This window comes from Ochotona princeps, chromosome 8 (assembly GCF_030435755.1).
Source record: "Ochotona princeps isolate mOchPri1 chromosome 8, mOchPri1.hap1, whole genome shotgun sequence".
Lineage (NCBI taxonomy): Eukaryota > Metazoa > Chordata > Mammalia > Lagomorpha > Ochotonidae > Ochotona > Ochotona princeps.
The window spans coordinates 64,085,779-64,110,530 of record NC_080839.1 but is presented as its reverse complement, the minus strand read 5'-3'; the positions used below and the strand labels follow the sequence as shown (position 1 = coordinate 64,110,530).

Sequence of the window (24,752 nt, the reverse complement as noted above, 5' to 3'; positions counted from 1 at the left end):
CCTCTGCTTCCTTTGCCATGACTGGCAGAGAAGATTCCAGGTACATGTCCTGGTTGTTACACAGAGGGAGCACTCCTCCATTGCATCTAACCTGGAGTCAGGTAGTCTGGGCAGCCACCAGCAGGCTCAGAATCTTGGCCATATTCCCAGCCACTGCCCTGGCCTTTCAGGTCCCTCTGACCTGAGGTCCTGTCAGTCCCTTATCCAGAACAGCCGCAGCATCCCTATCTCCACTCACTGCTCCTACACCTGCCCGTCCAACATCCAGCACAATCAACTTCCTCCACCCCCAGTAACCAGGCTGATTCCTGCCACCTAAACACTGGCATCTATTTTTCCTTTCTTCCTTCAGAGTATTTACTCTGACATTGGCAGTTCTATGTGTCATCAGATGCTTTGGAAACTTCTGGAATGTGCTGGGGTCCTTCTGACTTGCTGTTGGTGCTGCTCTCCTGGGGGGCAACTGTAACTGCCGCCGAATGTCGCAGGTACTTTGCTGAGGAGCCTTGGGCTATGACGAAGTTGCTTCTAGAGACCCTTATGTCCTCTAGTCCTGCTGCCAGGACCTCTGGCCCCGGCACCTCCCACAAACACTTGAAGTGGATTTCTCCACTCAGGGAGGGTCCAGGTGGTTGGCATGCTAACTCCTGTCAGGTGTACCTAGGATAGAGGGCCAGCCTCTGTCCTCCAAAGATAGGGGGATGTTACGCAGACACAGGAGCTCCCCTACAGTATCTGTAGGACTAAGCAACTGGCATGAGCTACTTTAAGCTGGAACACCATGTCTTGGCCCCTCTGCCAATGTCACGAGGGTGTGTGTACACCTTAACTTGGCCTAGCTACAATAGTACGGGGATCTGGAACTTCACTGCCAAACATGAGCTGCCTTGTGGGCCATACTCCAAGCAGGGATAGATGTGCTTGTCTGTCCTAAAGCTGGTACAGGATAGCAGGTGCATCCACAACTCCAGGGTGCTGTGGAGGAAACAGTCACTGGGCTGGGGTGGGGAGGAGCCCACCCCTCCTGTCTGCCTTCTTCTAGTCGACAGAAAGTCTGCTGTTATATCCACCTTGCCTCTCTGTGCCCACCATGGACAGCTCTGGACTCTCTGCCTTTGTGATACAGGTCTCCTTTCCCAGCCTTGGGCACTCTATCCTCTGCCTGCCAGGTCCTTATCTTCTCATTCCTGCTGTTCCACAGGTTTCAGGAAACTCTTGCCTCCTCCCAGAAGCCCTTCATGATTGCCAGCCTCCAGCCTGGGGCCAGGTGCTGCTTTAGGGGTTTGCACGCTGCACCTATTCCCCCGTCTTCTCTATATCACACACACACACACACACACACACACACACACACACACACCCTCACTTCTCTGCCCACTGGTCCTCTTGGCCCAGGAGATGTGGGCCCCCAATGGCTTCCTTCCCCCAGCCCTGGTATGACAGGATTCAGGATTGAGAGGACCAGGAGAGCGTGGACACAGGAGAGTCAGGGTTCCCGCCCCCACAGAGGTTGGTAAGAAGCCAACAGTATGCCCTGCTGCTGGGCTCAGACTCCCCAAGCTGCCCTGACCTCAGGCAGCCTTGGGCATCCAGGTCCAGCCCCTATCCCACTCCATACCCCAAAGGGGCCAACCTGGAGGTGGGAGAAAAATGAGCAGAGAGAGCTCCAGAAGGCTCTGCCAGACCCTGACACACTAGTGATCGCAAGGGGAAACCCGAAAGCACAGGGGACCCTGATCCTTGGGGAAATTCCCTCATCTCCCCAGCTCCTGCAAGAACTTCTCCGTCCAGCCTCCCTCCAACCCTGCTCCCTACCATCCTGCCCCACCAGCCTCCAGAGCGGAGTGTGGGCTGGGCAACCCCCTACCTCGGAAAGTCACTTTAGCGATCCGGTCGCTCTTGCCCCGCAGCTCCGAGACTGTCTTGAGGTGAATGAACAGGGCCATGCTGGCCGTGAAGAGCCTGGCACTGCCAGGGAGGGAACGGCTGGGAAGAACAGAGCTGGTGGAGCAGCACACACGCCTGCCTCTTCTGCCAGCCGCAGCAGCCACCTCCTCCTCCTCCTGCACCCCTGCAACGCTGCCCACAGAGACCTAGGCAACCGAGGGAGCTGCTCCTTCCAGCAACCACGCACAGAGCCTCCAGCCCCGCCAGCTCCCGCCCCTCCAAGTTGACAGCCCAGTGTGTGTGTGTGTGTGTGTGTGTGTGTGTGTGTGTGTGTGTGTTGTACACCAGCGTGCAGTCTGGGAGCACAGAGACTGAGCTGAAATTCATTATTCAGCAGCTCCCAGATAAAACCCTGTCCAGCTTCAGGTGTCTTCTCCCAGCTCCTGGAGCTGAGGCACCTGCCCAGCCCTCAGCAAGCTCTGTCAGCAGGAGCGGGCAGGTGCAGGTGGATGTGAGCACACGCAGGGTGGGCTAGGGGCGGGGGCATCCTCTACCATGGGGATCAGAGACTTCACAATTGGTGTACACGGCTGTCACATTAGTGTTTGGCTGTGTGTGTGTGTGTGACCCATGTCACTTCCTGCACAGTCAGGTTGGTCACCAAGCTCTGACCACCTGGACAGGCCATATACATAGAAATCCTAGCCCTGGGTCTCTCAGCTGGAAAGCCAGCACCTGCCAGGCAATGTCAGGTATCTTCCAGGCAGCTGGCCTGTGAGACACGGCAGTTGTACAAGAAGGATGGAATGTGTTTGTCCCACCTCTGTCCACACTCTGAAACTGTGCCCCCAAGAGGGTGCTCCTGGGCTCTCTGCACTCAGGAGGCCAAGGGGAGTCCTTGCATGTCCTGTTGCAGCCATTTGAGAAGGGAATCAGCAAATGGGAGATCTTTCTCTCTTTTTATCTTTTTACTTCTCCCTCTAGCTTGGCCTTTTTGATAAATAGATAAATAAATATATTTTTAAAAAGAATGCTTTAGAATATTGTATCTATTGAATACAAGTGAACTTAACAAGCATGTTCAATAAATTAAATATTTTTTAATTTAAGAAAAGTAAAAGAGAAAAAAATGTGTTCAATGTTTCTCCTAAAAGAGAACTCAGTTCCCGAGCATCTTCCATCAGCAGGTGGTTTGTGTTCAAGGCTTGGAGGTAGTTGTCAGGAAGATTCCATCTCCTCCACCCCCCCGCATGTCTCTGCTGGGTGTGGAGGGTGTCATGCATTTGGGGGACCTCTTGACCTCCTGGGGAATCTGTGTTTCTGGGGGAAGCATCCAGGTGAGGAGTGGTATGCCGCTGAACCTGCTTGTACCACTGTAAGACCATGAAGGCTTCCCAGTCACCTGCCCTGCCCTGAAATGCAACCCAGGTCTCTCATTCTGAAATTTTCTTTTTCCTGTCTGTCACCTGTTTGGATCACTTTATTTTATACTCCAGAACTTTAGAAAACTTGTGGGAAAGATGGAATTAAAAGGTAAATTAATTTCGATGCAAACATTCTGAAACTCATGTGTGTAGCTAGCTTCCCAGAATGGAACCCATGAAGGAACCAATGTCACACATGGCTGCTGGAACTTCCAGCACCGAGGCTACTAGGCCTAGACTCCTGCAGAAATGACAGATGGAGTCCAATCTAGGCAGACACATCCGGCGAGGGCTGTCAGGCAGCAGGTGGGGACTTCCCAACAACAGGCGGCAGAGCTCTTATTAACAAGGTCTGTGGATGCTTTTCCTACTGCAGTCAGGTCCCTGGGGAGAACCCAGAAGCAGATCTGCCTGCGTGCACCGGGCGGGACAGATGCGCCTTTGCCTGGGCTTGCAACCCCGCTTACCTGTGGCTCTCCCTTTCTCCCACCCTTCCGCCAGCAGTCCTCACTGGGTCTTCTGTCTTGTACCCCTGCCGGCTGTCTCCCTTCCACTGTTAGCTGTCAGGGAAAGTCTTGGGAGAATTCTAGCAGTAGCAGCAACAGCCGCCTGTGAACTCAGCAGTGCTCTTTTCCCAGCTGCCTCTACATAGTCCAATCGTGAAATCCACACTCGCCCGTGCCTGACCCCTGAGGGCAAGAACTGAGAGAGCAAGGCCAAAGCCAGAGTGCCTTCTCCTTGTCGCAGGGTTGCAGTACTGGGAGGTGGGTAGGCAGGGACAGGGTCCCTGTCACAAGCACGAGGCATCTTAGACGCTGACCCCAAGCTACCACCCCCAGTGCTAGGCCTCATGGGCTCAGGTGGGATGGTCACTAGGAGTTAAAAAAAAAAAAAAAAAAGAAGAAGTAAAAGCAGGGCTAGGGCTTGGAGCAGGCTCTGGGCACACGCCCCAGTCTGTCACTCTCTCTGCCAGGTTCCACACCTGGGTGTCTAGAGCTGGTGAAACAGAACACGGGACAAATCCCACGGGGTCTCCGGGTCCCGCATCTGAGGAGCAGGACCACAAACAACTTCACCACTGTGCAAGCCAGAGGCGGCTGCGCGAGGGCCAGCATATGGGGACAGCGCAACTTGGGATCTGCCCCAGCCCCGTCCCCCCCCCCCCCCCCCCGCCCCAGGCCACAGCAATGACCCCACGGGGGCCCGACCCCGTTGCCAGGTGCTTGGTTGCCGGGCGACCCGCGGGGCTGTTTACGGTCAGTCGGGCAGCCCTGTGCCCGCTGCTCCCACCATGGCCTCTCGCAGTGCAGGCACCCTGCTGACCGAATTCAATGCTGCCTACGTGCCCCCTGGTCTCATGCCCGGGTAAGGCCACCGCCGCGCCAGGGGCCCTGCTTGACCTAGGCGGTCCAAGCCCCAGGACGTGCCGCCCGCATCCAGCTTGCTGAAGCTGCAGCCTCTGACGCTGAAACTCCGGCAGCCCCTCCTTGGGGACGCATCTGTTCCCAGCGTGGTGCCCCACATTAGGGGTTGCACAAACAGCCGGTGTGGGGAAGGGGGTGCTGCAGATTGGGGGGAAATCTCCTGATTCCTCTGTATCCTGGTGAGTTATGAAACCCTCGTGTACTGGGTCGGGGTCAGGGGAGGGGAAGGGGCTTTGGATTTGCACCGGTCAGGTCCGGGTACAGGGCAGGCTTTTCCGGTGCCCCGACAGTGCTGGGCATGCTGGCAAGTCCATGCTCCTTGGCAAAAGGCGTGCAGGGAGGCGAGCAGGTGGGAGCATTCTCTTGCCATCATTTTGTGGGTAGCCCTCTTGTTGGTCTCACTTTTGCTCACAAAATGCCCACTTTGCAATTTACCCCTGCCGCCATAGCTACCTTGCTTGCTTAGGAGTTTTCAAACGCAGGTGACAAACCCCAGGAATGTCCAAGGCAGGCAGGCCTGTTCTCACCCATTCTTTGCCCCCTCTCTCCTGAAATCAGCTGTTCCTGCTCTCAGCTGCCTCTTAGGGTGTGTGTGTGTGTTGGGGGGCGGGGTCCTCCTCTCTGCCAGTGACCAGCCTGTTGAGTAGGGAGGGGGAAAACCTTGTGCTGTGTTTTCTTCCGAGTAGGGTTCTTGTGACTCAGACCAGGAAAGGCATTGAGGGGTTGTAATGCTGATTCCATTTCTGGAGCTAGTACAGGGAACAGGGACTAGTGCTCCAGCCAGCCCTTTGTGGACAGGACCCTTCTCTGACCTGGGACACCCCCAAAGCAGCTGGGGTTCCCTCCAGCGAAAGCTGACTTAGCAGGTCACAGTCATTTCTGGAAGCCTGACCAGGTGTGTTAGAAAAGGTGGCTGAGGCTTTGCCTGTAATTCTTGGCTTTGCCACAGCGCTGACTTGGAAAGGTGGCAGGTGTTATGATGATACTGGTGAGAAAGGCAAGGGTGCAAAGGGGATGGTCAGATCCACCTTTGCAGCAGGGCGGTCGGTGGTGTCGACGCAGCTCTCGGGTGCTGAGGGTTAAGTTTGGTTTTTATGCGTTGAGGTTTTCCCAAAGTGCCCCACAGGTGGTGTTTGGAACCTCTTCTCTCACCTGACTCCCTGACCATTTGCAACCTAAGGTGTATGGCCTGGGTGGGGCTGCTGCAAACCCTGCCCTGCCATCCAGCCCCACTTGCTGTCTGTAAGGGACCGGACTTGTGGTTGTTAAAAGCAGCCAGCAGGATACACTATGATTGATTCAGATACGAGAATGGCAAGTAGATCGTAAATGAGGAGGCTTCCTGCCTGAGCAAGTAGGAGCCTCTGAGCCTGCATCCGCTGCTGTTTTATCTGGATCTTTCTGGAGGTGGGTTGGAAGAGGGGTAGTGCGGGGATGTACTCTCCTTAAACATTCCCAGCAACCAGGAGCGAGTGTCTTTTTTTTTTTAAATGCTCGCTCCCTCATTGGCAATTTTATCATCTTCACTGAAGAATTTCAGACTCCCTACCACATTCAGATTATTTTTTAAATGTTAATCTCTGGGAGTTCAGCACAGTCTCTTCTGATCCTTCACATCACCCCGTGTGGCAGAGATTTGTGAGAGACCAGCCTCTTCCTGTCCCTGTGGTCGCTATAGTCCAGGATGAGTGGCAGGGGGCCACACTTGCTTGAACCCCACCCTGGTGAGGACAGAGCTGGGCAGGTACCAGGGCCCTGATATCCTGGGGGGAAAGCCCCGTGTACCCCAGCTCTGTACCTGGCCCTTGACAACCTGTTTAAATTTGTACAGTGACTGGAGTGAAGGATGAGCACTGCTCAGGGCTCTGTAGGTTACTGAGTCAAGTTATTGTGCTGTCAGCACCCCCTCCCATGCTCTCCCCCACCCCCCCAAGCTCCAGGGATCGTCCCAAAGCCTCGTTGGCCCTCTCACACCTCCTCCCTCCCATTCGGCCTGGATAGAGTGGGACCACTGAGAGTTGGTTTTCAGCCAGCCTGCCTGGGTTTGCAGCCTGACTCCGTCACCATCTTGCCCAGCGCCACGGTCCTTATCTTCTCTATAACTCCCTTCCTTAGTCTTTGGGATGGAGATGAGCAGGCGCAAGGTGGTCAGCATGCACAGTTCCTGGCACATGACCATCGTCAGCTATCACCATTGTGACGTCCCTGAAGCTTGACGCCAGCCAAAGAGATGGCAGAAGTGCCGGTCATTTCCTCTGGGGGTGCCTGCCCTGGGTTCCATCCTGCAGTGAGTAGGGCACTTTTGGGTCAGAGTTCCCAAGGCTGGAAGGCTTTTGGAAGGAGGAGGCTGACTCCAGGGAGCATCTCTGTCTCTGGCTGGCCGACAGGTTGGATCTTGCTCTCTGCCTCTCTCTATTCTTCCCTAGGCTCTTACTGCAAACACACAGCTGGCCACCCAGCATGCTTAGCCTGCTGTTGTCCTGGTGTCCACAACTCCTGGTCACTGGGAGTGAGCAGGAGGGCATGGGTCCAGCCCTTACCCCCATCATCTCATCTGGCAGTTTGGTCCACCTCTGCTACTGGCCTGGGCTCCAATGAGTGCATCCCACCCTTGCCATCATCAGGACAGTGCGGGGCAGGGGTGTCCCACAGAGAGTGTACCTGTGTGACAGGTGCACATACTCGATGTTGTGCTGTTGCATGTTTAACAAGCAGCTCCTCTGCGGGAGGAAAGTGCCATACATCTAGCATCGCTACCATATGTATACACAGCAGGCACAAGTCATCCTGAGCATACACAACAGAAAAAGGTAGGGAGATCATTAGGGAGGGGTGAGTGCCCATGTGGGAGGCAGGGCCCAACTACCTAAGCCATCCCTCCTGCCTCTCAGGGTTTGCACTGGCTGGAATCTGGAGTCACAATTAGAAGCAGACCTCCAACCCAGACACTCTGACGGGGAAGCAGGTGTCTTAACCAGCATTGAAAGCTCCACAATTCATTTTTTCACTCTGGCTGGTTTAATAGACTTGACAGGTTCCTGACCATGCAGCAGCTGTCTGGCTCCTCTCTTGAGGCTCATTCTAGCCAGAGCGAGTCACCCATCTGTAATACAGTGCTGTGTGCACCTGCAGCTTCCACAGACCTGTGGTCTCACCTGTTGGGGGAAGACAGGTGTGGGAGGCTTGTGTGTCCTGACACCATGGACACTTGAGTCAACACTGGCCATCAAGCCCCTTTCCCTGTTGCACTTGGTGGGACTGGAGCTGAGCCTCAGCTTCAGAAATTTTTAACCCTCCCGGGAGCATCCAGCTTATCTGGGCATCTCTGTGGGGCCTTTGCCACACAGAGGCCCTTGTTAAAGTGGCAGACCTTGGCTTGTTTTCTGAGTATTTAAAGAAGGGGCTCCCAATGTGGACCTTGCTACCTGTGCCAGCCTCCATGGCACTCTGTTCCCAGATTGAGGGATCTGACTGGGGCCTGGCAATCAGCAGTCTTCTGTTAGTTCTTATCAGAGACAAAGGAGCAGGTGTATCCCCAAGTAGAGAAGTGAGAAAGTCAAAAGTCCCTGCTGGCCCTGCCACCTCCAGACCCTACCCTGAAGGCAGCCCTGATCCCTGTGTTCCGGGATGCATGTGGGGGGGTCTGCTTATCTACAGCAGAGTTTTCTCTTCCTGTGGGGTCACGATCCATTGCTGCTCCCTCACCCTTTCCAGGGTCCTCTGTTCCAAACGCTAGCTCCTGCCCATCTCTTCCCTGGAACTCACTTTTGAGCAGTTCAAGGGAGCTGGACCTTTTTGATAGGCAACGACGCCTCTCATTTTACCTTAAAGAAGTGGGGACCCACAGAGAACCAGGATTCAGGGGTCCCTGGAGCCCTAAAGAGAACCCAGGCCTTAGAAATTGCTCCTGGTCCAAGCTTAGCAAATATAGAGCACCTGCTGGAATACAGTCTCCCAGGGGCTTGCTGTTGCGGAAGGAAGACTGTCTACAGGTGCAGCTGTAAAATGGCATCTGGTGCAAGGTGCAAGAGCTGTGCACTGCAGGGGCTGGCCAGGGTCTCAAGGCTAAGTCAGAAGAGATCCGAGGCCCAGAGGATGTTCCAAATGGATTTGGACCTCAGGAAAGGAGAGAAGTGCTGGGGGAGATGGGGAGACTGAGGGGTGGTTGCAGAGAGGGGTCTGGGGGTGGTGGTGGGACACTTCAGGCAGAAACAGCTCTTGAGAGCAGCAGACAGTTCCTGTGGCTCAAATGGCAATGCCAGAATAGGAAAGCATCAATGACTCCCTGGCGGGGGGTCCCGAGCAGTTGGCCCAGTTTGTTCCTCATGTGGTGGGCAATAGGGTGTCCTGGCAGGCTTTTGCTGGGGGAAAGGATCTCATCTGAATTGTCCTCAGGGAGCTCTGGGGGAGGCGGTGCACTGTGGACTGGGGACAGTAACAAGTTAATTAGCTCATTAGGTTGCCTGTGGGATTCCCGATGGCGTGCGGTAATTAATTCTGGTGGCAGCCCAGAGGCTGGCTGGTGCTGGTAGGAGACGGGAAAGCAGTGTGCTCTGGGCATACCCTGACCCCAAGCGGGCATCAGGAACCACCTGTGATCAGACTCTGGCTGGCTTATCTCTGGCCTTCAATCTGTGGACTCTAGACTTGATGGGAGGGACATGAGGGGGAGGATGTGCAACCCAAAGGCAGATGCCTCCTTTGGGACTGCTCTATGCCACCCTACAAACCCATCAGCCCTACTCTTCCAGCTTGGCTGGCCACCAGCAGGGCTCCACAGGATCTACACAGGTCAAGGTCCACCAAGGCACATGCACTTGACTTAGCTTGCTAAGTATGCCTGCTGAGTGCAAAATCATGTGAATATGTAGCTGGGGGTATGCATGTGGTATACACACACACACACACACACACACACACACACACACCTCTAAGGAAATTGGACAGAGTTCTGGAGGCTCAGAGGCTTGAGGCGGAGGACTTCTATTCTATTGGGTTGCAAATATCTTGGCATTCAGAGAGGGAGGAGAAGCAGGGAGCAGGGGAGTGTGGCAGAGAGCCTGGGGGTGGCTGAGAGAATCACCATGCCATATCACCAGTATTGCTCTAGCTGCTTTCTGCAGAGAAGCCAGTACTGTGGGCGGGAAGCTCTCTGCCAGCCAGTCCTGCCCGTGACAGCCAAGTCCCACTTGTTTTTTTTTTTTAATATTTATTTATTTGAAGAGAAGGGTTCGGTCAGAGTTAGATCAAAGGAGAGGTGGGGATCTTTCATACACTGGTTCACTCCCCAAATTGGCAGCAAGAGCTGGGGCTGGCCAGGCCAAAGTCAGGAGCCTGGAACTCCATCCAGGTCTTCTGTATTAGTGACAGGGTTGCAGACACATGGGCCATCTTTCCTTACTTCCCCAGGTGCTTTAGCAGGGAGCTGGATTGGAAGTGGAGCAGCTGGGACTAGAGCCATTGCCCATAGGGAATGCCAGTGTCGCAGGTTGGTTTATCCTGCTGTGCCACAACATTGATCCCACCCTAGCCCTTCTTCAAATAATGCCCGAGGACTTCTCCCTCCTTCAGTGCACATGGTAACACTTGGTAGGTGCCAGGCACTGAGGATCAACAGCGTGAGCAAAGGGTGGTAAGCCTAGCAGTAAGCGCAGAGACCAGATACAAGTGTGCTGGTGGGGAGGCCCACAGAGTGCTGGCTCTATGACATGCATTCCTCGGTGGCCAGCAGAGGGGACAAAGAACTGGGGGGTCCCATCCAGACCCATCTCTTCCCGCTGCTATACTCTGGGACACTCTGTAAACTTCACTCATCCTTGCAGCTCCGCCCACCCCTGCTGGTTGGAATGGGCCACCCTCCTCCTTATATATAACAGCCCTAGAGCCTGCATCATGGTCTGACTTGGGCAGGATCTGGCCGTGCCCATGCAGGTGCCAGTGTGGCACTCAGCAACTCCCAAGTGGGCTGGGCTTGGCCATGGTGTCTGCAAGTGCCTTGATGCCACCTGCTCTGCTGTTTAGAAATTGTCCAGTGTCCTAAGAAGAATATAATAAAGCGCTCAGATCTCTAACTCGAGAATTAGGGGAGCTCAGCATCTGGTGAAAACTTCACCTTCTATGTTATATTCAGATCAAAGATGAGGCCAAGGGCTGGGTGGATAGGGAGACAGAAGTCATTTCACAGAACGACAAGCATACTGGGGAATGCATTTGGCCTGGTGGCTGAGCTGCTGGCTGGGCCCCGTCCCCTCCCCGCCAAATCAGAGCACCTGCCTCCAGCTCTCCTAGCTGCCTGCTCACAGGCATTTTCGCGAGGTGGGGTAGTGGATGATGGCTTAACTGGTTGGGTCCCTGACATCCACAAGGGAGAACTGGATAGATGTCTTGGTATAAGTGTGGCCCAGCCTCGACTGTTGGGGTCATTTGGGGAGTGAATCAGTGATTGAGAGCTCTCTCTGTCTGCCTCCACCCCATCTCTCTCTCTCGCTCTCTCTCTCTCACTTTTACTCTCACTGTTCAAAGAAATTCGCTAAGAGCTTGGCGCAGTAGCCCAGTGGCTAAATCCTCACGTTGCATTCAGCATCTCATACCAGTGCATGTCCCGGCTGCTCTACTTCTTATCCAGCTCCCTGCTTGTGGCCCGAGAGGGTAGTGGAGGATGGCCCAGGGCCTTGGGACCCTGCACCCACAGAGGAGACCTGGAAGCTCCTGGTTTCGGATAGGCTCAGCTCCAGCTTTGCAGTCACTTGGGGAATGAACCAGTGGATGGAAAAATCTTTCCCTGTCTCTCCTTCTTTCTGTAAATCTGACTTTCCAATAAAAATAATAAACATGTTTAAAAATAAATGGGCTCCTAGCCACCTTCTGTGACCACCTCACTTACATTTCAATTTTAGTTTATACACAACATATAACATTCATAACATAACATGTTATACATAACATCATATCATCTTAAATTAAGGCAAACATGTGGTATTTAACCTTTTGGGATTGGCTCATTTCCCTTAGCATTATGGTTTCCAGTTTGGCCCATTTGGCCACAAAGAAGTGCATTTTGTTTTTTTTAATAGCTGAGTAGTATTCCATGGAGTAGATGAACCATAGCTTTCTTATCCAATCCTCTGTTGATGGGCATTTTGGTTGTTTCCATGTTTTTGCAATTACTGATTGTGCTGCTATGAACATAGGAGTGCATGTTGGTTTCTCATAGAACAAGTGTTCTGGATATATTCCTAGGAGTGCTATTGCTGGATCATACGGTATGTTGATAATGATGTAAATTTTTGCTGATGGTATGTTGGAGCTTTCAATTGACTGGGATGATACTCTGCTGGCTCTGTCTTCAGACCAGAAAGGGTATACCTAAGAAGCCGTTGAACTTGACTGGACAATAAGTGCTGGACTCTATGTTTGGTATACGCTTGCAATGGGGGAATCTCAACTGAACTTGAGCTGTGGTTATGCAACAAGGTGGAGGAATCCACCATGGTGGGAGGGTTTGGGGAGGGGTGGGGAGAACCCAAGTACCTATGAAACTGTGTCACATAATACAATGTAATTAATGAATTAAAAATAATAAATAATTAAAAAACAAACAAAAAAATAAATGGGCTACAGTAGGATATATTATATTTTCATTTCAAAATGAAAAGCATAAAGTTTAATTTTACTAGAATTCAACTGAAAAGAAATAGAAACACAATGGAAAAATAGATTTTAGATATATGTCAGTTAATCATAGGATATATTAGTTTGTAAGAATTTCATGTAAAGAAGAGAGAAGGAAAAAGGGAGTTGGGGGAAGGAGAAAAAGGGGTAATGAGAGAGAGTAAGAGGTGAGGGAGGAGGGAGAGAGAGATGAAGAGAGAGGTGGTGGGGGGAGAGATGGAGACAGGCAGGTGAGTTGTGTTTGCAACCTGTTTTGGGTTGAGGTGCCAGGAGCTGGCTGCTGTAAGGAGATTCTTGGCTAGGTGTGCCCCCATCTCCGCCCACCCCCTGATTCTGGTGCTTAAATTCGCTTCATTCTGACAGGTTTTTATAACATTGATGTTCTATTCTGCAGTTGACATCCACCTAGCTGCTATTCCCGGCTCTGTCTGAAATAGCCCGGAGCTCCCCACGCCTCACACTCAAGTAGCCCCAGCTTGCAGGGCTGCTTTTGCTCTCTCACTCACCTCTTGGTTGGTTCTGTCACCAAGCTCTCCCCCTCCAAGCAGAGCTGTGAGCGTCTCTGACTCTAGTCCTGACCCCATTCCTAAAGATGGAGTGTGGAGACAGAGCCTGAAGCAGCTCTGAGCCACTTGACGATGCTGCTGTGGCCAGGCAGGCTGCCTGAACTTCCTGGGGCTTCACTGAGCATACTTCAGCATCAGGAGAGGGCCTGCGAGTGAGAGAAGGGGAGACTCATACTCCTCCATGGAGGGGGTGATTTGGGGGATCTACTGGGGTTCCCTAGAGCACCATCACTGGTCTTTAGGTCCAACTGTAAATGTCATCTAGGCTATAGACATGGTGATCATGTGTTGTTTCCTTTTTTAAAAAATGTTTGCTTATTTGAGAGGAAAAGTGACAGACAGATCTTCCATCTGCTGGTTCACTCTCTAGATGTGTCAGACCACTAAGGCTAGGCTAAGCGGAAGCCAGGAGCCAGGTGCTCCATCAAGTCTCACACGTAGGTGCAGGGACCCAAGCATTTGGGTCATCTTTCACTACTTTCCCAGGTGCAATGGCAGGAAGTTAGACCGGAACTGGAGCAGCTGAGACCAGAACTGGCCTTCCCATAGGAGATGCCGGTATCCCAAGTGGTGGTATCACCCACAATGCCACAACACCTAGTCTGCATCCTTTACTTTGTTAAGTAAACAACTTCCCATCCCTGATTCCCATGCCAGATCCATAGCTGAGATCCAGGGCGTGCAGCCATGAATAAAATGTGACCAAACTCTGCTCCCCTACAAAGCTTGCCGTGTAGGAAAGTGAGGTGGCAGCACAGAGACATGGCTAACAGTGGGGGCTCTGGGATGCCTGAGGGAACGGGACCCAATAGCCCTTGTAGAGCTGATGGTTCTTAAAAGAGTGTGACCCTGGGCTGATCTTGAAGGACCATTCAGTATCTGGGAGGCAAAGACCAGGGGCTAGAGGGTGTTGGGGTTTATGGGTTGGACATCCTAATGGGAGAAAAAAACAGGACAGGAAGAGAATGAGTGTCACTTCTAGAGACCCACAGTGGTTCTTTGGGCCGGGGTGCAGGTCAGCCAATGAGGCTGGAAGGGTGGCCAAGGCCAGATCACGGGTGGCTGCGATGCCAAGTGATGTTAACCAGCATTTCCTTGCTGTCCTGAAGGACCTAAGGAGACCAACTTGGTAAAAAGGAAAGGCTTGTTTAGTTCAGTTTCAGAAGTTCAGGTCCCAAATGGGGTAATCCCGTATGCTTGGCTCCTGGGTGAGAGCAGATGAGAGTGATGATGGAGAGAGAACTCAGAAGGTCAAAAGAGAATGACCTTCTGAGGGCACATCCCCAAGGACTAAGGACCTCTCACCTGTGCCACCCTGGGAACACACAATCTCATATTCCAGCCATAGATGCACTCAGGATGTGCCTGTAGGAGGTGTATGTAGTCTGCAGGAGGAAGGGAGATAGCCACTGAGGCCATGGTCTGGGTAGCTGGTGGTTGTGCCTGAGCTCCGACGGTGCAGGAGGGGCTGCAGGGTTCAGGGGCTGATTGGACATGAGGAACATGGAAGTCAGAGGATGGGGAGTGAGGGGGTGCCTGGGGCCACCATCTTCGTGTTTGCTGTAAGTCTGCTGCCCATGTCCTTGGGGTGCTGCTACCACCACCCTCTTTGCTTTGCCAAAACCAGTCTCAGGCTATCTCCCAGCAAATCCCATTAGACCATTGGCAGGTGGTGTCGCCGTGGATCTCCACTCCCCACCTCACAGGGCCTCCCTGGTGCTCACTGGGGGTGGCAGCCGACTTCAGGCTCTCTGGTCTCTGGGACGCTTTGAGGCTGTGGTGTGGGGGAGTGGCCCCAGCTTTGGCTGTGACAGGTCTGACACTGGTCCCCCTTCGTCTTTTCCTTCTCAGGTTCTCTCTGCTCTGTAATGAGATGGCCACAGGGCTGGGGTGGTGAGGAGAGAAGGACTGTCTGGATCAGGGTCTGCCCAGATGTCCTGGCATCTAAAGATGGCCATCTGGGCAGAGACTTCTGTGGGGGGAGGAAACTTCCATTTGCACCTGCTCAATATATCTTTCATATTTTTTCTTTATTTTTGACATTCTTTACATAGTTAATTAGGGCAAAAACGTTCAAGGGCTACAGGAAAGTGGGTAAGACTATTATTTCCACATTGTTTTTGTCATGTATCTGGGGTAAAGGAGGAGATAAAGGGAGACCCCCCCACCCAGTCTCCCACCCATTCCAGGTCCCCGATGTGGGGCATGCTCCAAGGGTCTTGCTCAAGAGGTTTTGATAGTTCAACAGTTATGAATCGCTGCCAATCTCGCCATTCCAAGCACGATGAGGTCACTGAAGAATCCACTGATTGACATAGTCCATCTTGGAGTCTCCGTTTGCCCAGTTTTTCACTGCCAACATATGGCTGAGGTAGTTGACTGACTTGTTCTGTCCTCTGTCTTTTCATGGTTAGGGTTCTGAGTCCGGCAATTCGATTGGGGTGCTCAATATATCTTGGGAAGCTGGCCAAGGCCAGGGAAGCTGCAGGACCCCACTGACATGGTGGATTGCTACAGAGTCTCTCAGAAGCCACCCTGGAGTCTCTGGCTGATATGTGGTGCCTTTCCCCATACACTCCCCCTGCCCTGGCCTCATCACCCTCCTCCTCCTCTCCACACTCTCACAGGTACCAAGGCCACGTTCCCTCTGTGGCCTTCTCCTTTGGCTCCTCCTATGGGGCCGCCACCCTCAAGTACTTCCAGGACCAACGCTTTGCAGCCATGGCGAAGGGCCAGGCTCTGTTCAACCGCAGCAGCCACTTCCCCACCATCTCCTCCTCCGACCCCGGCCTGGTGCTCGTCCCCAGCCGGGCACGCCGACTGGCACCCATCTACACGCGCTTCAACCTGGATGCCAGCCGCTCTGCCAAGCTTGCTCACTTCTACCAGGTGAGCGGCCTCTGCTGTGAGTAGGGGTACCAGGCAGGGTGTGTGTGTGTGTGTGTGTGTGTGTGTGTGTGTATCAGGGGACACCTTGTACCCTACGGAGCCCCTAAACCAGTGGGAAACAGGCAAGGGCCCAGGCCCATACCTCCCTGATCTGCCCCTATCCCCATGTCATGGGTTACTCCTGGTGCTGGTAGAGCAGGGTGTCAGGGGCTTTGGGATTGTTTCTGTCACTGCTCAGAGTTTCTGGAGGACCCCATGCACCTTGTGCCTGAGTAAAAGACCACACCTATGCTCCTGAACTAAGGCGGGGGGCAGGGCAGGGTTGACGGCATTGGGCTCTGAGGGACTGTGGGACCATCTCAATGGGTCTGTGATTGTCCCTTACCCAGAACTTGCCAGGAGGGAGGGCAAGAGAGGGACAGGCAAATCTAGGTCAAGCTCACACTGCGCCAGCTGCATAGGGGCTGCGTGGACTCCACTGAGCTGGGTTCCCATGCTTGGAGGTGCCTGGTCTCAGGCTCTGAAGCAAAGCTGGCATGGCAGGTGTCATCAGAATAAGGGCTGAGGCTCCCAGAGGACACCTAGCTGGCTAGTGATGGTCAGGGACCCAGCAATTGTGGGGACCCAAGTTGAGGCTCAACTTGGGGCTAGATACCCTCCTGCCCATCTGGGCACAGCTGAGCACCAGATCACAAATCTTTGAGGTCCCACATGTTGTCTCTCCTTCGGCCAAGCTGTAGCTGGCACAGCAACACCGGAATTACTATCGAGACAAGACGGGCATGCTGCCCCGGGTGCCCTACTTCGTGCTGCCTGTGAAGGAACAGGACCGCTACCCCATCCCCACCGACTTGTAAGTGTCAGCCTCCCGGGCTCCTGTGCTGCCCGGGATATCTGCCTGCCTGAACACCCGGACTGAGAGCCTGCAATGCACCTGGGGCAGGAGCCGGGGCTCCATAGGGGTGGGGCCAGAAAGAGTGCCCCTCGTGTCCTGGCATATGTAGCTCGCAGCTACCCCATACACACAGTCCCTGGGAGCAGCAAGGAACTGCTGCCCTCTAGTGAATATGTCGGGTACTACATGGGGCAGGGAGTCAGGGGCTCAGCGCCACCCATAGACAATGCTTGGCCAGTAATAAGTATCCTGAAAGTCTGACTGTCCACTCTAGATAGGACAGCGCCCCACATTCCACCCTCCCACATGATTTTCTATGGGAGATACTCTTTCTTAGAGCAGGCCAGCTCTGTCCTGCTGTAGCCTGGCCCGGGAAGCTAGGAGGGCTTCCCAGAGCGCACTTCCCCCTCTCCCCCACCATTCAACCCTCTACCACCCCAGGGGCAGTTGTCAGGTCAATGGACAGGTCTAGGGTTTCCAGAGTTCCACATGGACCCCTTGCTTTCCCCAAGGGTCCAGAGCCTCAACCATTTCCGTGCCCTTTACCGATTTGTCAGGAAAGGGATTTCACTGTCTGGGCTCGTTTGGTAAAGAGAAACTGTTGCTTGTTGATGACCTGGGGGGCCAATGCTGGGGTCCGGCTGCTGGAGGCTGGATTTGGGCGAGACTCTGTGTCTCTTCCAAGACTCTCTGGCCCATCCACACTGCTTGGTGTGGCCAGGAGCCAGTCTGTCCGTAGAGACAGGGTGAGTCTGTCTTGGGACAGGTCTACGTTTCAGATCACTCTGGCCTGGATATGCGCCTCCTGGCTCCTTGAGGAGCCTGGGAAACTTTAATCTGTCCCTTTTCCAAACTGCCTGCAGCCCACACAGCTGGTGAGCATTTCACACATAACACAAGGGGCTAATCAGGTGGTTGGAGGTAGGAGGATCATTGACTGACCCTGTGGCCTGGGGCAGGTCCTTCTCATTCTGGAGTGCCATCTCCATCCCATGAGCAACACCGCGTCATCATCCTCATTGCCATCATCATCACTGTCACCACCATCACCAACGTATGCATTGTTTTCATGATCATCACTATCATGATTTCACTGTCGTCACCACCATCAGTCATCATAATCTCGTTATCACCATCATCGCCATTGTCGTAATCATCATTACTGTCACTAACATCATTGTCATCATCACCATCTCCATTATCATCCTAATTGTCATCAGTATCATCACCATGGCTTAGTTCTGGCTCTGATCCTCACCCTCCAGGCCTCCTCTGAGCCCAAAGGACAAGTGGCACCTTTTGAGAGTCTCCCCGGAGAACCTGAAGACCGCCCAGGCCTTCCCCTCAGGGAAGAGGGTCTCCCCGCAGGAGCGGCAGACGCGAGACTGCTACTTTGAATTCAGAGCATGAGGCCCAGTGCCTGACACCAGACAGCCAGGCCTTGATCAGGTTGGTTGGCTTGGAATAAAGCAGTTGGCCATGAGAGCCCCCTGTGTCTTTCCTGTGTGGCCCCAGCAGCATAGTAGCTTAATTAAGGGCCTGTGCCAAGTTCAGCCCAAGGGATTCAAGCCAACGAAAAGCAGTGTGCAGACACCCCTTGTTCCGCCAAGGAGAAGCTGCTAGAAGCAAGTGATAGATATTGCCCGAGTCCTAGTGGTGGCCCACTCCGGTACAGAGACCTCCTGTCCACTCCTGCTGGCATCACAGAGGAAGACCAATGACCCAGATCTGAGACTGAGGGCAATGTGGCCCCAGAACAATTGCCCTGGGTGTGAGATGGGAAGGCATTCCCATGGGAGCTCCATGTTGTCTCGCTGGCTCCCCATGGTAACCTGCAAGGGGGTCTTGCATTTCCCACACTTCTGGTAATGTCATTGAGGCTCAGACATGTGGAGGAAGCTGCCAACAGCTGGGAAGTGACAGCCAGGGTTGGAACCCAAGTCTTTCTGACACCCATGCCTGCTTCTGCCATTGTTCACCTGGCCTGTGGCCCAAGGAGACACACAACCCTTGGAACACCGAGGAACCCTGCAGAGGAGCCGGGCCTGGGAGGAGCAGCTTCACCCTGCCTTCTGCCCAGCCTCGGGCGTGGGCGGGCTCATGTCTACCCAGCCCCTGGAGTAGGGGCTATTTCTAGAAGGGGAATGAGAGGGAATGATCTCAGGAATTAGGTGCTCAAACTGGGTGACCAGAAGGGTGTCCTCTCACCAGGCTGCAGCTTGCCACCTCCTGAGAGGCTCCGGGGCAAGGAGCAGGATGTGGGTGATGGCCCTGTGGTGGACAAGGGCTTGGCTGGAGCCCTTGGGCTAGGTACGCCTCAAGCCACAGGCCTTCCCAACGCCCCCAGTTGGGTCCGGGGAATGCTATCCTTGCCCCTAAGTTGGGGAGTCAGGATAGAGAGCAAGGGAGCCCAGGCAAGGTGCTCTTGAGGGTAAAAGAGCCATTGTAGATGATGCTTGGTTTCATCCCAGGACAGGGCAGAGATGCCCCTCATCTGGGCAACTGGACACCTGAAGGTGGGGGCTTCTCCCATATCCCAGGGTCCCCGACCCTGTGAACCCCGAAGAGCCTCCATGATGACTGACCTTATTCCAGGGCTTGGCCAGAGAGCAGAACAAATCAACTCTGGGAGCTGCTAAAGTGCACGCTTCTCCCAGGGACCTCAAGGCCTAGAGGGGCTCAGAGGGGCCCAGATGCTGCCTTCCTCGGCCAAGGACAGGAAAACCAGGTGCCAACTGGAATGGCTGTCATGCAAATGTGTATCTCTGGGGTTGGGTTGAGTGATGGGGTATTGATATTTTCTTGGAAACTCTCCTGCCCGGCCCGGGCTGAGATCTGAAGCCAGTCTAGTTTGCTCAGCTGCACCAACTGGCAGACTCAGTCCCTAGCACAAGCAGTCGGTGCAGGGCTGAAGGCTGATGGAGCAGCTTCTGCTTTTGTTCCTTTAACAAATAATATCAAGAGACGGAGGGAGGCCTGGGGACAAAGGTTTCATCCTTCACATCCGAGGCCCCAGTGTCCCAGACGTCACATCCCTCAAGGTGGCTCGGGTCATTGGTGGCCCTGTCAGCATCCCCAGCAGTGGATCCGGAAGGAGCTGGAAGGAGGAACACTGTGAGCTGTTGGGGAGCCTTAGGTGCCAAGGGGATCCCTAGCTGCCAGCCTGTGCCCTGGTGATGCACTTGTCACAGCCGGATCTTGGCTGTCCCAAACCATCCCAGACCCACTCTCAGCCTCTTAGCATCCCCAGGGTGCAGAGGGCCGCTGCAGAATCAATGTCAGAAAATGTGTGTGTGGAGGGTTTGCGTTTCACAGGGAACCCGGGCTGTGCTGGGCTGCCGAGGGAGTCACAGGATCACCCTTGCCTGGGGTTGTTTCTTGTACAGCAGCCCAGCGGAAGAGGGGTGGACATTTGACCCCTGCCAGGCAGACATGCTCTCTCTGGGCATTGGGAGCCAGAACTGTTAAACCTTGTCAGGAGTCACTCAAGATCACCCAGAACCCAGGAGGCCTAAACTTGGCCTAGCACAGATGGCTGGGAAACAGTGGGAAGCTGACGGGAGGGGAGAGCTGGAGTAAGAGCGGGATGCTGGTGCAGAGCATGGCCTGCCCTGTGCTGCTGTCACAGCTGGGCTCGGTGGCTTAGTGAGGCCACCCAGGTGGGTACACTCACTTGCTGGTTCTCCAGAAGACCCCCAGGGCTGCGATGTCTGGGCAGAATAAGACCCCGGAGCAGAGGCTGCAGGTCCCCAGCCAGGAGTGCCCCAGGTCCAGCAGGGCTATCTCCTCTGGCTGAGCACCGCCTCCAAGGGGAATGGGAGGGACCCCAAAGACTAAGGCTGCTCAGCGGTTCCCCATACCCTGGGACAGGCGGGAACATCAATTACCCCAGATGCTTGGCCAGGACCACCCTTTTCTGCTGTGGGAGCAGAACTGACCGCTCTTTGTCATGTGACCTCCAGCATCCACTCACTGTGTGGATCCCCGGCTCCCAGAAGTTCCCCCTGGAGCCTAGTGGGTGCTGGCCATCCCATCCCAACCAAGCCTGGTCCCCTGGCCTTTTCTCTGACATAGAAGCTGCCAGGGTCCCCTCATTCCTTAGCGGTTCCGGTTTTGCTGACTCTGAAAGAATCTGTGGCGTCTCCCTCTGCCCTCCTTCCCTTCCTCCTCTCGTCCTTTCTCCCTCCCGCCCCACCCCACAGGCGTTCACAAATTCCTTGGGATGACTAGAGGCCCCACTGGCTGATGGGTAACTGGGGGCCCTTTCTGCCCCTCCCCCACCCAGAACCCCTTACTTCATGAAGTCTGGAGACTTGGCCATGGCGTGTTCAAACTCAGAGAAGGATAGCATGTTGTCGTTGTCCAGATCTGACTCCTTCAGGACCTGGTCGAGGGCAGGGAGACCCAGGACAGCCTGGTGTCAGACAATGCAGAGGGGGCATGGGGCCACAAGATACATACTTGGACTTATCCCTGGGTCCCTCCCCCAGAGTTGGGATTTTGGGCACTAAGTCCTGGACCCCTCGTACTGACGCTAACTTTCCGGAGGATTCTCTGTGGCTCTGCCAGCACACATGGCAGTGAGAGCAGAGGTACACTACCACTTGCTGATTCTCCTGGCCCAGGTGGGGGTTCTGCCAGGCAAGGCCCAGTCAGGCTGGACCAATGGGCAGGGAGTACGTGACTGCTGTGTGGAATCCCAGGAAGGGTTTTATAAGAAGGATGGAAAATTGAAGGTGGGCGTTTGCCTCCTACCATGTGCCCATTTCTTGGGGATACTTGGTGGTGCTGCCACCCAGGGATGTGTGGCCAGACACCAGCAGGCCATTCATGTCATGCTGGGCCCTACCTGGGGGAAGCGGGGTGCATGGTACACACGTGGTGAGTGAGGTCGATCAGCAGGTCCTCAGATACATCGGCGCTGTTGAGCAGGCGCAGTATGATCCTCTGCAGGTCTTCCTCGTCGATGAAACCATTCTCATTGAAATCTGCGGAGATTGGCCAGGGTTCTTCGAAGTGATTTGGCATGGATGGGAGTGCACAGGAAGAAGCCAGGGAGAGTCCTGGGGAGCCCTGGCTCCTGTGAGCTTCTGGAAGACCTCTGCGGGGTCTACCTGACCCAGGTGGAGCTAGAACCTGGGACTCAGGGGATCCCAAGTAGGCTTGAGGGGTGGTGCTGTGGGTGGAGCACACGTGATAGTTCCAGGGCCAGCTGTAGGCAGCTGTGGTGCCAAGTAGCATGGTGAGAATGGCAGTGATCATAGCCATGTAAGTCTTGATCAGCTTCCTGGTCGATCTTTCACTGGTTTTAATTTTATCAAAAGCAAAGCAAGGCACTGTAGTGTTGTGTGGTGTGGCTGTACCACCAGGCCATGGAGGGGCAGGGGGTATTCAGGCTCAGGTATCCTGACCCCTGAGCTCACATCAGTCACTGTATTCTGGGAATCTCCACTCAGGGCTGGGAAGGAGGTGGAGCCAGGCAGGTGGGGAGCAGCAGGTGCCCCCCCCCCCCCACACACACACCAGTCCCTGCTGCTGTCCTCGTGTAGGCTTGCATGTTTCCAGTGCTCATCTTAGAGGCCCCAGTGACTAGGGAGGGAGCCGTCCAGGGCTGACCATGCTTAGTGGGTCCAAGTTGCTTTGCTTCTCCATCTGCTGCCACAGCCCAGGTGCCCCTCACCTCCAGGACAAAGCCCTCTTCTCCTAGCTGTGCCACCAAGTGTATGAGCTCCCTCCTGACCACGGTCAGACCAAGGATCTCTACCTTCAAGTCAGTAAATGCTGCCGTTGCATGCATCTCCCAAGAAAACTAGGCTGCCAGGGTCTCCTGACCTCTGACCCTATAGACACACTACAGAAAGGGGTCTCACCTGAAGTACTCCTACCCTCCAAGCTGGAGATGCCCCCTTTCCTTCCCTGGGCCTCCCAGAGATGCCCTGAAATGGACTGTGTCCTCCACGGGGCGGGGGGGGGCATCACTGGGCCAGGCTCCCAGTGCCTAGCTGTGCAGGCTAGTTCCTGCTGCCAGGAGTCCCTGACCCTGGTGGAAAGAAGACCACTGAATACTAAACAGGTTGACCCACCCAGGGCCTGGAGGGATTCCACATGGGCAAGTGGGTGTTTAATTGGGCTCGAGGGTGCAAAGAAGGCTTCCTGGAGGCAGTGGTTTTGGGCGGCACCTGAAGGGCCTGGACCTGCAGAGGTAGTGTGATGGAAGGGACTGGATTATTGAGGATGGTGGCAGGAAACACACTCCTAAGTATTTAGTGGGCGCCCTCTGTGAGGGGTACAGAGGGGCCTGGAGGGAGAAGAGTTAGAGGTTAAGTCTGGAGGGGGTGCTGAGCCACGCAGGAAGAGGCAGTGGGCCTCACATTTCCTGCAACCTCCCCTAGGGTGCCCCTCACCACCCCCGAGCCTTGTTAGTGGCTGGTAATGATCCCCATTCCCCACAGACACACAGCCGTGCCAGGCAGTGGGCTGGCTGCTCTGTCTTGTGCATTTAATCCTCACAGCATAAGTGAAGAAGCTGAGATTAAAGACCCATGCTTGGGGCTGGTACTCTGGCACAGTGGGTGATGTCACTGCCTGCAGCACCAGTAATCCATAGGGGCACGAGTTCAAGTCCCAGCTGCTCCATTTCCCATCTAGTTCCCTGTTAATGAGCCTGGGAAAGCATTGGAAGATGGCCCAGGCTTGGGCCACCTGCCACCTGCATGTCAGAGACCTGGAAGGGGTTCTTGGCTTATAGCTTCTGCATGGCCCAGTCCTGGCCATTGTGGCCATTTGGGGAGTGTATCAACAGATAGAAGATGCTCTTTCTCTCTCTCCCTTTCAGTATGTATATATATAAATTAATCTTTAGAAAATAAAATAAGAAGTGTGCTGGCTGGTGCTGGCTTTCAAACAGTTTGCCATGCGTCTCACGTTTCTGACCCCACCTGGTGTGGCTACTCCCTGTTGGCTCCCCTTGGAGGGGTGATAGGTCCCTTGTCCTCAACTCTCGCACACCCTGACGTATGGTGCCCCTTGCCCCATCCCACACCCACTGCCCTCGCAGCAGCTCCTTAGCTGTACACGGGCACCTCCATCCTCATAATGGCTGAGACCAGGGTACATGAAGTCACTTCCAGTTTGCCCCTCAAAAGACAATGGGCCCAGATGCTGGCTGCTGATCCCCTGCCCCGGCCCAGCCAGTGTTCAGCCTTCTCCTGTGGATGGGGACCAGGATTGTCCAGGCAGCCTGTCACTCAATGTGCCCCCTTCAGGCTGTGTAATGCAGCAGCCAGAGTGAAACACAGCCCACCTGCTGTTCCCATCACTCTCTTCTCCCAGGTCCCACCTGGGGTCCTGAGCCCATGACTGCCTCGCCCACACTCTGCTTGCATGCTAGTCCTCTACCACGCCACACTCCCTGCCTCAGGGCCTTAGCATGGTGATCCTCTCCTCCACAGAAGAAAGACCCTTTGAGTATTTTGTCTGGTCCCAGCTTCTCAGGGAACATGGTACCTACATACAGTTTCTCTTCCCATCTCTCTGTTTTATTGTTGCCCCACTGCCAAACACGACCCATCTTCTTGCTGCATGTATTACCTCACTTCCCTCCACTGGAAAGGAAGCTTAACATGGCCTGTGTTTGTGTCTCTCTTTGTCCACTACTGTGTCTCGGGATGGAGGAGATGCTCAAAAGAGAGCTGCTGGATCAGTGAATGAGCAAACTCATAGACTACCCAAAGTTGCTCACCGGTCAATGGCTGGACCTGACCAAACCGAGGTAGTCAGACTCTCTGAGGAGTCTGCGTCCTTCATCAACCTGTCACCACCCTTGTCGCCCCAAGATGCCAATTGTCAGCTGGCATGTGGTCCTGGAAGCCCACAGTGCATTCTCCAGCCTGCCTTGCCATTGGCTGTGCATTGTGACTACATTCTGGGCAGGGAGATGGGAGCAGAAGAGTCGACTTCTGGGAACGGCTTGAAAGGGGAGCTGTGGTCCTCTGGG

General features: G+C 54.3%; 3 protein-coding genes across 5 annotated transcripts in view; 1 reads left to right on the top strand and 2 right to left on the bottom strand.

Moving 5' to 3' along the window:
* Nucleotides 1–1,946, bottom strand: part of OTOF (otoferlin) — a 74,568-nt gene extending 72,622 nt beyond the window's left edge. For both annotated transcript variants that reach the window (XM_004582655.2, XM_004582656.2), the window contains exon 1: nt 1,868–1,946. In XM_004582655.2, the coding sequence (XP_004582712.2) occupies nt 1,868–1,946 (79 nt within the window). The remainder of the gene's footprint in view (nt 1–1,867) is intronic.
* A 2,610-nt stretch (nt 1,947–4,556) lies between these two features.
* CIMIP2C (ciliary microtubule inner protein 2C) lies at nt 4,557–18,241 on the top strand. Its single transcript, XM_004582657.3, has 4 exons — nt 4,557–4,676; nt 15,600–15,861; nt 16,602–16,714; nt 18,022–18,241. Exons 1-4 carry the CDS (start codon nt 4,603–4,605, stop codon nt 18,164–18,166), a joined length of 594 nt encoding a protein of 197 aa, XP_004582714.1. The 5' UTR covers nt 4,557–4,602; the 3' UTR covers nt 18,167–18,241.
* Nucleotides 18,242–19,684: 1,443 nt separating this feature from the next.
* CIB4 (calcium and integrin binding family member 4) overlaps nt 19,685–24,752 on the bottom strand; it is a 48,817-nt gene continuing 43,749 nt past the window's right edge. For both annotated transcript variants that reach the window (XM_004582658.3, XM_058667433.1), the window contains 3 exons: nt 21,635–21,744; nt 21,052–21,140; nt 19,685–19,853 (listed from right to left, as the gene is read on the bottom strand). In XM_004582658.3, coding sequence (XP_004582715.1) covers nt 19,823–19,853; nt 21,052–21,140; nt 21,635–21,744 — 230 coding nt within the window. In that variant the 3' untranslated portion in view covers nt 19,685–19,822. The remainder of the gene's footprint in view (nt 19,854–21,051; nt 21,141–21,634; nt 21,745–24,752) is intronic.

What these genes read in the sequence shown, in the direction of transcription:
- CIMIP2C (XM_004582657.3), top strand. Translation starts at nt 4,603, where the DNA reads ATGGCCTCTCGCAGTGCAGGCACCCTGCTGACCGAATTCAATGCTGCC. An exon ending in CCCCCTGGTCTCATGCCCGG is followed by an intron (nt 4,677 to 15,599) that starts GTAAGGCCACCG and finishes ACACTCTCACAG; the next exon opens with GTACCAAGGCCACGTTCCCT. An exon ending in AGCTTGCTCACTTCTACCAG is followed by an intron (nt 15,862 to 16,601) that starts GTGAGCGGCCTC and finishes GCCAAGCTGTAG; the next exon opens with CTGGCACAGCAACACCGGAA.